Here is a 14,908-nt window from a genome sequence, read left to right as displayed (position 1 = left end):
TCTAAAAAGATTTTGTAGCACCACTTCCCACTAAGTAGTCTAAAAATTCTTTATGTCTAACTCAGAATCCTTTTAATACAATGTTGACACACTATAAACTTTATTATCTAGATGACAGGATGTGAATTTACGTAGGACACAGTGGGGCCCTAGCAAGCACTCAACTCCAAGTCTCTACTGGAGAAAGTAGGAAGTTAAAGGGCTCAGAGCCCTATCTATTTGCTCCAGTGGCTCCAAACCCCAGCTCCCTGACTTTTCCCAGAGACCTAGCCCAAAGCTTGTCTCTGTCTACATAACCAACAGTTGACTATCATTTTGTTTTCACTCTGACTTGAGATTATCTGTAACTTTTTCCCCCACCTCTGCTACTCAGTTATTCCAGTAATCAAGAACTTATTTATACTTCCAGTGAGTATGAATACCTAGAATATTTTTTAAATCCTAAAAATGTTACCTATAAATGAAAGAAAGAAATTCATGGGTACCTTTTATAAAAGAAGTATATTGGAAAGTCTTTTTCTTCTCCTCGTAATGGACAATTTCATCTAACAAAGTATATTCCCTTCTTGAATACAGTACGTTTTTACAGTAAAGACACTCTATGGTCAGAGGCGATTTTGTTTTAGTTTTTACACCTGGCATACTCCATTGGACTGTTACCGTGATATAACCTGTATAGGAATTGGAAAATGTTATATTTAACTGAAGCAACAGAGGCTTATTACAGCTTTATCTTACATGATTGCTGCTTTCTTCTTCTTCTTCTTCTTCTTCTTCATCTTCTTCTTCTTCTTCTTCATCATCATCATCATCATCATCATCATCAAAGTCTAGACCCTGATGAGAAATCTCAGTAGTGTTGTTCTCTTGCAAGAGATTGTTCTCCAAATCAGGCACTCTGGAAGCCTCAGTTGTGACTTTTACTTTCATGCTATGAAAGCCAGTGGAGACCATTCCCACTTGCATGTTTACAGGCTCCCCCTCAAACAGCAGGAAGTGTGAGTTTAGCCCTTCTTTAAAACCAGGGGGTTGGTAATCATAAGGAGTCACTGCAAAATGAAAAGGGAAGAAAACTGAATTTCAAGTTAATCAACAGTTAGATTAATCTCTCATGCACAGCAACAGATCACTCTTTCAGATACTTGCAAAATCTCTCTATATAAAATATTACTTCAACACTAAAAAGGAAATTTGACTAGGGGTGCCTGGGTGGCTCAGTTTGTTAAGGCTCTGACTTTGGCTCAGGTCATGGGCTCATCGTTTGTGGGCTCAAGCCCTGTGTCAGGCTCTGCACTGACAGCATGGGAGCCTGCGTGGGATTCTCTCTCTCTCTCTCTGCCCCTTCCCAGCTCATGCTTTCTATAAATAGATAGATAGATAGATAGATAGATAGATAGATAGATACATACATACATACATACATACATACATACATACGTAGAAGGAATTTGACTAGTGGTCTCCACCTACCTGCATTATAGTAGTGAAGTTTCATAGTAAGTATAACATCATTAGGAAGGGGTCCAAGGTTCTGCAGCAGTATGTATAATTTACGAATCAGTAGAACACTGGCTTTCTTAATATCTTCACTGTTTGTCCCACTTTCAAAGCTTGTATTACTGCTATAACCAAATAGAAAAACAGTATACTTTTCAATCATTTACAATATTGAAAGCCTATTTCAAAAAGAACAGAATTCTTTAGCATATGATCAAGTAAATATAAATACCAGGACACCTGAGACTATCTTTAGAATGTAAATTAGAGCAATGATTGTACTTTTTGCAATGTTTATACAATGGATTTCTTAGGTAGCAAGTTCTCCTAAGGCATTTTAAATATGACCTGATTTTTTTTAATTTTGAGTTACAAGTAACCACATGCCATAACAGTGAGAATAATGGATTTAGAATTAAGAGAGTTGACAGAGAAATAAAGATAATGTATGTTTTCACTCATATGTCGAACTTGAGCAACTTAACCGAAGACCATGGGGAAAGGGTAGGGGAAAAAATAGTTACAGAGACGAGGGAGGCAAACCGTAAAAGACTCTTAAATACAGAGAACAAACTGAGGGTTGATGGGGGGAGGGGAAAATGGGTAATGGGCATTGAGGAGGGCACTTGTTGGGATGAGCACTGGGTGTTGTATGTAAGCAATGAATCACAGGAATCTACCCCCAAACCAAGAGTACACTGTACATACTGTATATTAGCCAATTTGACAATAAATTATATTAAATAAAACAACAACAACAAAAAAGAATTAGTAGACTTGATTAGGTCTGCTGCTAACTAGCTGAATTACCTGGGTCAAGTCACTTAGACACTCTGGTCAGTTAGCTCACTTGTGAGATAAGCTTATACACATCTCTACACATCTCCAAAGAAGAAGTAGGGCAGCAAGAGCACCCCAAACCCAGCAGAAGAGAAATAATAAAGATCAGGGCAGAAATAAACAATATAGAAGTCAAAAAAAACAGTGGAACAGATCAATGAAGCCAAGAGTTGGTTTTTTGAAAAAATAAACAAAATTGATAAATGTCTAGCCAGGCTTCTCAAAAAGAAAAGAGAGAGCACCCAAATAGAGAAAATCACAAATGGAAATGGATCTGTTACAATCAATCCCTCAAAAATACAAGCAATTATCAGGGAATACTATGAGAAATTATATGCCAACAAACTGGATAACCTAGAAGAAATGGACAAATTCTTAAACACACATATACTACCAAAATTCAAATGGGAAGAGATAGAAAACCTGAACAGACCCATAACCAGTGAAGAAATAGAATTAGTTATCAAAAATCTCCCGATGAATAAGAGCCCTGAGCCAGATGGCTTCCCTGGGGAATTCTACAGACATCTAAAGCAGAGTTAAGGGGTGTCTGGGTGACTCAGTCGGTTAGGGGGCCAACTTCAGCTCAGGTCATGATCTTGTGCTTTGTGGGTTCGAGCCCCACATCGGGCTCTGTGCTGCCAGCTCAGAGCCTGGAGCCTGCTTCGGCGTCTGCGTCTCCCTCTCTCTCTGACCCTCCCTCGCTTATACTCTATGTATGTCTCTCTCTCAAAATAAATAAATGTTAAAAAAAAAAGAAAAATTAAAAAAAATAAAGCAGAGTTAATACCCATTCTTCTCCAGCTATTCCAAAAAATAGAAATAGAAGGAAAACTTCTGGACTCATTCTACGAAGCCAGCATCACTTTGATTCCCAAACTGGACAGAGACTCAGCAAAAAAAGGGAACTATAGGTAAATACCCCTGATGAATACACATCTTCAAAGAGAAGAAGATCGGTCATCAGTTCTGGGCCTTTCTACTGTCTGGTTATCTATCAGAGACATCCCCTTCCCTACATAGACTGCAACAATGGCTATCTATTCTTCTAGCTTTTCTTCTTGTCCAAACTGCAATAACAGTCTCTATATCACTGCTCCAACAATATACCTATAGGAAAATCTGCTCATGTCACTCTTGCTTAAAATTCTTTCAGTATACCTATCACCTTTCCATCAACTTCAAGAATAGAATGTGTGCAATGCCTTTCATGACCAGCCACACCCTCACCTCCAACCTCATCTGCATTTACTACTCAATTTCTTTTCACCCACATGCCTTTGCCTATGCTGCTCACTTTGCTTGTATTGTCTTTTCCCACTTCTTTTCCTGACTCTCCTGAATTCATCCTTTAATAGCTAGATCATTTGTCACCTCCTCAAGGAGGTTTTTCTTGATAATTCCAATATATTACTCCTGTTTATAACTGTTTGTATGCTCCCTTCTAGCATGCATGGCTATATCTTTCATCATGTATGCATGGCTGTATCTTTCATGTCCACAGTACTGTTTTATGCCAGCTAGAGTAAATACTCAATAAATATTTATGGGATGAATGAAGGAATGAATGAATAAGTTGAACCAAATTAAATTTTAACCCTAAATATTTTTATTTCTCTCCAAAATTCTCTTTCCAAATTGGCCTCATATTTGAGTAGCTTCTAGGAAGAACTATCACTGCAATATATTTGCACAATGCCTTTCACATAGTAAGCATGCAATAGTGAAAGATAATCATAAGTAATTGAGCTGCTGGAGGAAGTGTAAATTCATAAAAACAAACATTATTAAGTGAATATACTCGCTCTTCTTTTGATTTTGAACAACATTGTCTACTAAGATTTAACCAATTTGAAAAGGTAACCTGAGGGAAGGGATATGTAGCTTATGGGGTCTTTCCACATACATCATATTCATAAAATCATATCATGTAAAATCATACTCAAGACTCCCTTGCATTCTTTTAAAAGGGAAGTCATTTTTACTGTGGAAAAGGTGCTAGGGTAATTTTGTACGAGCAATCATTTAAATAAAATGTTTACCTTTAGTTTCTAGGAAATTAGTAATATGCATTACCTTTTCTCCTCCTTAGTACCTGAAAGATTTGACCATTTGTGTTACTGCTCACCTCTTGGCATATATGCCTTCACAAAAGAGATTAATTTGGTTGCCAGTAGTACATTAGAATTTTACAGAGCAAAAGGCAATGTGAGAAAATATGTATGAAAAGTATTGTATAATCTTTAAAATGCTATATAAATGTTAGTTTATGATGATTAATATTTTAATCCTCATTCTAGAACTTCTTCTTCACATCCTAGTGCTGTCTGTGTTTTACATATGAGAGGATAATTAAGGATGTGAATCTCAGAGAGAAATCCTCAAACTTGCAGTAAATGAGAAGACAGAGCTAACAACACAAAAACATTGAGAATTAGGCCACGTTTCTCTTCAGAGTCTTTCCTTTCATGGGTACTCATTCCCCTGACTTGGAGCCCTCTACCACCCAGCACATTTCACCATCATTCATCCCCTCTACTTCTATTCCATCTCATCAGCAAAATTAGATCTTTCTGAATCCAAATGCTACTGGGATAGGAGTAAATGTTGCTTTTTAATAAAACATCTCCTTCTACACTGGGGACCTTCTGAAGCAAATACCCTTCTCTTTGCTCTTTAACCCATTAGTGTATCTAAAAATTGGCACTTTACACTTAATAGGAAAATGCAGTGTTTTCCAGTCTTTTCCATACAGGGACACACACAGAAAATTACATTTTTGTGACATACTGTGACAAGCAGATGAGAATATTTGTGTCTATAGGCAAACAGTTCAGGGAGTTCATCTACTCCAGGCCTGGTCTAGATATCTTGAGGGCAGAGAAAATCAATATGTTGGCATAGCCATGGAGAAACTTTAGATTAGTGGCTAGATAGAATTTTACAGAGTTCTTCAGTCAACATCATGTATACAGACTCATTAATAGTTCTACTGCTGTGCCACCCCCAACCACCATTGCCTCCAAGGGCCACCACCATCATTGCCACTACCATCAGGTACCATCTACTGGCTTTTTAAAATGTGTCAGGCATGGGTAAATTTTGTCTATGCACTGTAATTTAATAGTTACAGCAACCATATGATGTAAATATTATTCATTCCACTGTGCAGATAAGAACACTAAATTCTAGGAAGGTTGAGTAATCTGTCCAAAGTGAGACAGACCAATAACAGAGTTTTCCAACCTAGGTCTCTCTGCCTTAGGAATTGGAACTTTTTTTTTTTTTTTTACTGTTTTTATTTTTGAGAGAAAGAGAGACACAGCACCCGTAGGGGAGGGTCAGAGAGAGAGGGAGATACAGAATCTGAAGACAGGCTCCAGGCTCTGAGGTAGCTGTCAGCACAGAGCCTGATGCTGGGCTCGAACCCACGAACCGTGAGATCATGACCTGAGCTAAAGCCAGACACTTAACTGACTGAGCCATCCAGGCACCCCATGGAATTGGAACTATTAACCACCAAGCTTAACTGTCTTTAGACCCCACTAATATTACCTATGAGAAGAGGAAAAGAAGCAAAGGAAGACTCAGCTCTTACCAATTTCATCCATAGATCCCAGAAATTTAAACAATTATTATAGTCTCTTTCTATAATAGAGCACTTTTGTAGGATTGGTGGGGAAGTTACAAATGAAACAGAATGCCTATCTATGGCTTTAAGAAGCTCGTGTTTACCTCAATCCTATTTCTCATGTTTATTAAACAATTAATTAGATTCTACCTGTCAAAATCCATAGTGGCTCCTTCTTTTGTGTATTTGAATTTGAACTGGTAGATTTCAGTCACTTTCTAGAGACATCAAAGAAAACAGAGAAAGAAGTTACTTAAAAAAAGGAAATCCAGAACCTTATCTGATAATAGGTGAGAAATAGTTTTATTGTATACCTACTATAATACCTATATGCCTGTTTGTTTCACATCATTACATTATTCAGGAGTAATATTTCCAAATATAAATATAACTTAACTTTTCTCCTCCATACTAAAAATCAGTTAAAGGGAAAATTCGTTTTTTTAAGTTTATTTATTATTTTGAGAGAAAGAGTGAAAGCAAGGGAGGGACAAAGAGAGACAGAATCCCAAGCAGGCTCTGAACTGTCAGTGTAGAGCCCTGTGAAAGTCTTGAACTCCCCAAAGGTGAGCCAAAATCAAGAGCCAGCCTCCTACCCGACTGAACCACCCAGGTGCCTCTAGGTGACAAATTCTATTGTTAGTGTTTCAAAGCTGGCAATGTGAGAATATATGTATGAAAAGTATTGTATAATCTTTAAAATGCTATATAAATGTTAGTTTATGATGATTAATATTTTAATTCTCATTCTAGAAATTACTTCCTCTTTACATCCTAGTGCTGTGTTTTACAAATGAGAGGATAATTAAGGATGTGAATCTCAGAGAAAAACCCTCAAACTTGCAGTAAATGATAAGACAGAGAGTCAATGACACAGGCAAATGACAGTGAAATCAATTGAGAAATCATTCATTCACGTAACAGATATTTAAAGGAATGTCTACTTTGTGTTAGGCACTGGAGTTAAAGTGATGAATGTGACAAAAAAAATGGTCCCTATTTTCCTGGAATACAAAGCTTAATGAGAAAGACAGTCAATAAGTAAGTAAATAAAATAATTTCAGATAGTGATAAGTGCTGTTCAGAATATGAAGAAAAAGCTGTTACAGAGAATTGAAGGGAGAGGTGCTGATTTGGTTTGGAAGAGCCAAAGATGGCCTCCCTGAAACGACGATGACTGAGCTAAGCCTTGGTAACTAAAGGGGGTCATGTGCAGATCTGGGGGAGGTGGGGTATCCTAGACAGAGAGAGTATCAATGAAAAGTTCTAAATTAAGGAAGTAAGCCTCTTTCACTCTTTCAGGGTCAAAGAGGAAGCCAAGTGGCTGGCAATGAGTAAGCAAGTGAGAGAGTATAGAAGATGAGGATGTGGAACTTTATTGGCCATGATAAGGGGTTTGGATTTTATGCTAAGTAAACCGGAAGTATACTAAAGTATTTTAAGCATGGTAGTGATCTGCATGTTTTTAAAGATCACTCCGGTTATTTTAATACTGCAGAGGGAAAAAGTGGAAACCATGAGAGCAATTAAGAGGCTACTACCGTAATTCCCAGAAGACTAGAATGGCAACAGGAAAACTAGAAAAATTCAAAAAGGAACCAGGATTGGGGCACTTGGGTGGCTCAGTTGGTTGAGCGTCGGACTCTCAGTTTTAGCTCGGGCATGAGTGCAGGCCCTGCATGGGGCTCTGTGCTGACAGTGTGGAGCCTGCTTGGGATTCTCTCTTTCTCTTTCTCTCTCTCTCTCTCTCTTCTCCTCACTCTACCCCTCTCCTACTCATGCTGTCTCTGTCTCTCTCAAAATAAATAAATAAACCTTAAAAATTTTTTAAATATATTTAAAAAACAAAGGAACCAGGATCTATGATATCAGGTCTTGCTTTTTGATCTTGCACTAAAGAATCAATACCACTGCTATTTGCTCTCCTCACTGTTAACAAATGTAGAAATAAAGAGGAACACATATTCTCATGAAAAACATCCTCCATGTAAAATAAAATGATTGTCTAGTAGTTGAAGAAAATGTTTGGCCCAGATACATTGTACAGTTTGTCCACAGATCTGGAGAAGTTCCTACAGACACATAAAGGGTATAAGTTTAAGTTAGAACACAAAATATGCCCTTCGTTCATCTGTTTAAGTATTTGTTCCTTGACACTGTGGGAATGAGGATGCTAGATTGATGAGAAAAACTCTCAAATGTTTCTGTTACTTTTCTCTGCTCTAAGATTTGGTCCTCTAGCTCTGTTGATCTTAAACCTTAGCAAACAACTTAATCACAGGTGATCAGATTCTAGGGAAATTGGCTCATGCTGCTTAAACTCTAAGACAAATAATTCATAGTGGACTTAATTTAAAAGAAAAAATATTTTTCTAGCAAATCAGTCCACTTGGGAATCAAACAGAATTTAGAAGGCTGCTTTATGAGTATAGAAGGAGAGGCACACTAGTCTACGGCCATACCACCCTGAACGCGCCAGATCTCATCTGATCTCGGAAGCTAAGCAGGGTCGGGCCTGGTTAGTACTTGGATGGGAGAAGGAGAGGCACACTAGAGGAACAACAGGCTCACCCCAGGCAGGCTAGACACACAGCATCCTCTCTTGGCTAATGCTGGGTGTAACTGCCCTATCAAGCAAACAGTGCTTATTCTTCCTGCCTTTCCATGTTTCACAAAAGACTCTAGCTTTTTGATACTCTGAGATCTTTTATTTTTTTAATTATAACAAGAGGAGATCCTTTAGCACCTGATGATTTTATTAACATTTTATGATTTGGCCCCTGAAACAATTAATAAGAGAGTTATGTTTGTAATTGTTTTACACAAAATGTTAATCCTTTATAACCTCAATCTGACTCTGATTTATGACAGAAGATATATTTACAGCAGGCATTAGTCTCTTCTTAACATTTCATAAAATATTTTCCTGCTTTTTAGATTAATGTGTTGCCTAACAAAGATGGGCCTTTAAACAACTCCGTCATGGTTTCTGCTAATTATACTTCACCTATTCACAGATACCAAAGCACCAGCAACATATAGCCTTTCCTCCTCCCTCCACATTCCATTACACTGGCAAGACCTGTCAGGTCTATCTCCAAAGGATTTCCCAAGTCCATGCATTATTATCTCCCTGTCAAATCACCACTATCTCTTTTCTTTTTTCTTTTTTTTTTTTTACCACTGTATCTTTTCATCTGATCTGCTTGCTTGCACACTATTCATCCAGTAATTTATTCTCTGTTCTATAGCCAGAGAGGTTTTGAAAACACAAATCAGACCATGTCACTCCTTTGCTTAAAATACCTCCTAACAGGTTCCCATTGCCCTTAGAATAAAATCCAAAACTACCTTAGCCCACCAGACCTTATACATCTGTCCCCTCTCTACCTCTCTGATTTTATCTTCTGTTTCTTTCCCTCCCACCTGCCAAGCTCCATGCTCAGGGGACCCTCTCTGTCCATGAACACACAAGATGCCTTCCTGGCTTAGGGCCTTTGCACACCTATACTCTGGAACATGCTGTCTCCAATTGATGATAATAATATTTGGGCACTGCCCTAAATGCTCCACATTTATTCATTCTTACGCAATGCTCTGAGGTAGATATTATTATCCTCACTATACATGAATCTAGTAAGTGACAGAGCTGGGATTTGACTCCAACACCTACAATGCTAACTCCTGTGCTATTCTGCCAGTCACATGCCATTGCCTCTCACAGACCTGCATAGGTTGACTCCCGTGGCCCTTCAGGTTTAGCTCTGAAGGCTTTCCATAGACTGCGCTCAAATCCCTCCTCCTCCATTCCCCGCCTTGGCACTCTACAGCACACCACTTTTCTTTTATTTATTTCATAGCATAAAGACTATCTGAAACTCTTTTGCTAATTGTTGTTTGTTCATTGTTCATCCTACTCTATAAGAATGTAAACTTCCAGAGAGCAGGAACCTTATTTATCCCATTAACTCCTGTGTTTTAATTTTTTTATTTTTTTTATTTTTGAGGGACAGAGAGAGAGAGTGCAAGCAGGGGAGGGTAAGAGAGAGAGATACAGAATCTGAAGCAGGCTCAAGGCTCTGAGCTAGCTGTCCGCACACAGCCTGATGTGGGACTTGAACCCATGAACCGTGAGATCATGACCTGAGCTGAAGCCGGACACTTAACTGACTGAGCCACCCAGGCACCCCAACTCCTGTGTTTTTATACCTTGAACAGTGTTAGGCACATAAAGGGAACCCAGTTAATATTTGCTGAACTAGAGCACCTGGCTGGCTCAGTTGGTAAAGTATCCAACTCTTGATCTCAGGGTTGTGAGTTCAGGCCCATGTTGGGCCTGGAGCCTACTTCTAAAAATATGCTGAATAAATAAATATTCAGCCAGGATGGAGTTCATACTCAAATAGTATTTCATCCTTACAAGGAATTTTTTTTTAACACTGAGGTTTTCTTTCCTTTTTTTTAATGTTTGTTAATTTTTGAAAGAGAGGGAAAGCTGGGGAGAGGCAGAGAGAGAGGGAGACAGAGAATCTGAAGCAGGCTCCATGCTGTTAGCACACAGACTGACACAGGGCTCGAACTCAAGAAATGTGAGATCATGACTTGAGCCAAAATCAAGAGTTGGATGCTTAACTGACTAAGCCACCCAGGCGCCTCTCTACAAGGATAAAAAAAATTTTTTTGTAACGTTTATTTATTTTTGAGAGAGAGCGTGACAGAGTGTTAGTGGGGGAGGGGTAGAAAGAGAAAGTGAGACACAGAAGCCAAACCAGGCTTCAGGCTCTGAGCTGCAGCACAGAGCCCAACGCAGGGCTCAAGCCCATGAACTGTTAGATCATGACCTGGGCTGAAGTCGGACACTTAACCGACTGAGCCACCCAGGCACCCCAAAGATTTTTTTTTTTAAACAAAGTCTCTAAAAGCAAATTGTGACTAGAAGCAGGGACTGTGTATAGTTCATTTCTTGAAGCAATCCATTAAAAGTGGATGCTGACCACCTTCAATAGGCACAAAGGAATAGATGGTGAAATAGTAAGATACCTAGCCATTCTTTTTATTTTTTATTTTTTTAATGTTTATTCATTTTTGAGAGACAGAGAGACACAGAGCATGAGTGGGGGGGGGAGCAGAGAGAGTGGGAGACAGAATCTGAAGCAGGCTCCAGGCTCTGAGCCATTAGCAAAGAGCCTGATGCAGGGCTTGAACACATAAACTGTGAGATCATGACCTGAGCCCAAGTCAGATGCTTAACTGACTGAGCAACCCAGGTGCCCAGATACCTAGCCATTCTTTACAGTTTTATCATGGATTAAGTTTTGTAAACCTTTCCTTAACATGTTCACATTTTGGTTTACACATCTTATTAATACTCTCCACACATTTTGTAGTATGTGCCTATAGGGAAGCTACACTATCTCTCTCATCACTATTTCAGTTACCTCCGCCAGTTCATCTCTGTCATGAAATGGAGCAACCAAAACAAAACTGCAGGCATAGGAACACCACAACTTTGTGCAATGCCCAAAACTCCATTGGCCCTTGGACTGGGTAAGCACACTTACTTAAGACAGAGGTTCACAACTATTGTTCCATGAGAGACTGTTCACAAAACCACCACAAATTTTAATCCATGTGTAAAATGTTTTCGCTTCAGGTATATATTATATTGCTATTGTTTGTTCCATTTTGTTTAGGGAAGGATATACTTCTACCAATATGAATCAAGAAACATGGCACAATATCAGATAAACGCCAAAGAAAGACTGTGTTTATGTGGGAATGTGGTGTTGTGAGTATATGAAAGAATGAGATTAGGGAGGCAAGCAGTTGTATCAGTGGCTTGATGCTTAAACAGCAAATATAAACAGCACAATTCCATGCATACTTTTAGGCATTATGAACATTGCTATTCCATAGTTATACTGTACTTATTGCTGACTCGCTTGGTGTTCTTTTGGGTCTTTTAATACCCCCAAACGTGACACGAAAATTTATAGTAATCAAAAGTGTGCCATGAACACACAGAGGTTAGGGATCACTGCTCTATGGAACAATCTGCAAGCATGCAAAATATTAAATTTTTTTCTGGGTTACAAATGATAGTTGAGCACTTCCTATTGTAAGCTTTTGTTTTCTAACGTCATTATTTTGCTTGCATTAAAGCTTATTTAACAGCATCTCCACATACACACTTCGCCATATGAGTGTTTGGTAGGTAAGCCTAATTTACTCAACATTTCACTAACTCAAAAGCACTGATTTCAGACTAGGAGTTTTGTATACGTAAGAAAACAAAATAATTCATTGCATTAAGAAAATGACCAATTTATTAACAATTTATCAGAGGGTTTTAGTTTGGGAAACTTTTCCTCAAACCTACAAGGGGAAAAAAAGCATTTTGAAACTAAATAAGAGACAAAGATAAAAAGGGGTAGTGTGGGCATTGAAGAATTGCTACCCACCTGTATATACCAGCTTTCTCCTACCTTGCTAAAATACCTATTAAAATCTTTTCAAAAATGGATATTAAGAAGCTAAAAATGCTTAATTTAGTCTTGAATGCCATCAGTTAGGCTAAATTCATAGGCTTAAAAAAGAAAATTGAATGCAGAAGAAAGGAAAAAAAGCTAGGAGGGAAATAAAGAGAATAGAATGAAAATAAAAACAGAGGCCTTCTCCCTCCATTTCTGTCCCATTGCCACAGCTGCCATTCAAGGTAGCACAAGTAACTATCACATGTCCGGGACTATGATATTCACTCTGGGACACAGAATACAAGATAAGACATTTGCCCTCAAGAATTCAAAATCTGGTTGGAGAGATAAAGTAATCTACATGAATCAACTGAGAGTGTTAAATTGTGGAGTCTTGCGAGAAAAAAAAATTTAGAGATGGAAGAAATTAGTGTGAGCGGCATAGGCCAAGAGTCTTTCATGGGAGATTTGAACATAAATTGGCCTTGAAGAGGAATAGGAGTCTATAGAAAAGACATTTAGAGATAAACGCAGATCTGAAAATCTATGAAAAGGTCAAAAGGAAGAGAATTTAATTGGCAAAAAGGAGAAAAGTTTAGAATTCTGCCATATTTTCCAGAAAGGCACAAAATGAAAGGATTCAGAATCAGTTAAAATAAATAATAAAATTGTGGTTTTATGCAGGCAGAGATTTTTAATTTTAACATGTTAGGGAATAGGCTTCCTCTATGCTTTTTTTAAATGTCCCTAAGTAGTTTTTTAAATCTCGTAATAAATAATTGGTGAAGTTCATAACAAAACACACTGAAAGAGCTCACAATGAGTTATTTTGCTCACATAGTAAGCTAGTAACATAATCAATAGCTTCAATTCAGGTAAACATATTTAAATATAAAGTATAATCCCATCTCAATGTGTATTCTTACCTCAGGTTCCTTGGGATTTGTGTAAAGCTGTTTAAGGAAAAAGAAACAGCATTTAATTTCTGAACTTCCGAGATTACTCCTCACATAATACATTTTCTATGTAAAGAGTTCAATTTGTGCTCTATTGAGTACTAAGATAATATACATATCTCAAGGTAATTTGTTATGGTTTAAAAATGCTTATGTTAATAAAACATCTAAGACTCTCAATAGTATCTTCTCATTTTCTTTCTATTCTTAACTATACATCCAATGGTATACCCAGAAGTGCACAGCACCTCAAAAAGTCTACAAAAACTGTAAAAAAAAAAACAAAAAACCCTCCAGGTAACAGAAAAGGAAATCTTGATGGCCAATATATGAAGCAGACAGTATATTCTATATATACTTCCCCATGTATTATAATATACCGAAGAAATATAAAATTTGTAATCTTTTATGATAGATTCAGGGTGCCTGGGTGGCTCAGTCAGTTAAGCATCTTACTCTTGCTATCAGCTCTGGTCATGATCTCACGGTTCGTGAGTTGGAGCCTCCTATCACGGTGCAGAGCCTGCTTTGAATTCTGTCTGTCTCTCTCTCTCTGCCCCTCTCCTGTTTTCTCTCTCTCTCTCAAAATAAATAAATAAACATTTTAAAAAACTGATAGATTCTATTTTTTTACTCCAAAATGTTATAGGACAGATAAAGAAAATCAGGGGAGAAGTGGAGATAGTACTGTTTTAATGTTTTACTTGCCAAAAGACAATAGCAACATCAGCTTGGTCTTTAACTGTGTACTTACTGTGAGTACTGCCATGTGTAGCTTCAAGAGAAAAGAAAACTTTATTATACGCTTGTACCGATATTATTGTTGTATTCAAGAAAGGCTAATTAAAATATGATTTAAGAGAAGTTCAAAGATTTGGGTAGAAGATCTGAAAAAGGGATACTAATTCACTCATTCATTCAGTGTGTATACATTTACATACATAGGGTTCTGCTGGGGAGAGGAAGGATGCAAAAAAAAAAAAGATAACTATATGTACTCTCTAAAAGTTATATTTTAGTTGAGGAGGCAAAAGATATACAAAATAATTCATTATTAGTAAACATTAAATATGCCACAAGGATCTCCAAAAACTTGTGTCTTTAGAAACAAATCTTCTGAAGAAAAAATGTTAAAGTCTGATATATCTATAAAACCCTTGCCCTACCTGCATATATGTTACTACAAACAGAGTCTCTCTGCTTGAAAGAGTAATCCAATATATAGATAGAGATACAATTTAGCCTCTGATAAAAATGTAAAAACTAGAATACAAATTAGAAAATTTCTAGGGGTGCCTGGCTGGCTTCGTCGGCAGAGCATGAGACTCTTAATCTCAGGGTTGTGAGTTCAAGCTCCACATTGGGTGTGGAGCCTAGTTTAAATTGAAGAAAAAAAAAAAAAAAGGAAAGTTAAAAGAAAAGTTCTGGACTGATCATTTCATATCACACTTTAGTTTTCACCCAGAGGACTAAAACTTTAGTGACACTGTGTGGCTATTTTGGTAACTGCA

The 14,908-nt window shown here is 37.6% G+C and overlaps 1 protein-coding gene across 4 annotated transcripts in view; it reads right to left on the bottom strand.

Annotated features, from left to right (window-relative positions):
• Positions 1-492: 492 nt before the first annotated feature.
• Positions 493-14,908, bottom strand: part of HORMAD2 (HORMA domain containing 2) — a 36,096-nt gene continuing 21,680 nt past the window's right edge. For 2 of the 4 annotated variants that reach the window (XM_029922271.1, XM_029922274.1), the window contains 6 exons: positions 14,152-14,172; positions 13,368-13,394; positions 6,119-6,186; positions 1,471-1,622; positions 739-1,049; positions 493-671 (listed from right to left, as the gene is read on the bottom strand). In XM_029922271.1, the coding sequence (XP_029778131.1) occupies positions 657-671; positions 739-1,049; positions 1,471-1,622; positions 6,119-6,186; positions 13,368-13,394; positions 14,152-14,172 (594 nt within the window). In that variant the 3' untranslated portion in view covers positions 493-656. The remainder of the gene's footprint in view (positions 672-738; positions 1,050-1,470; positions 1,623-6,118; positions 6,187-13,367; positions 13,395-14,151; positions 14,173-14,908) is intronic. The other 2 variants (XM_029922272.1, XM_029922273.1) reach the window with 2 other exon arrangements.

Source organism: Suricata suricatta, chromosome 14, assembly GCF_006229205.1.
Source record: "Suricata suricatta isolate VVHF042 chromosome 14, meerkat_22Aug2017_6uvM2_HiC, whole genome shotgun sequence".
Taxonomy (NCBI): Eukaryota; Metazoa; Chordata; class Mammalia; order Carnivora; family Herpestidae; genus Suricata; species Suricata suricatta.
Note: the sequence above shows the minus strand (reverse complement) of the source record. Positions and strands in the feature narration are given on the sequence as shown.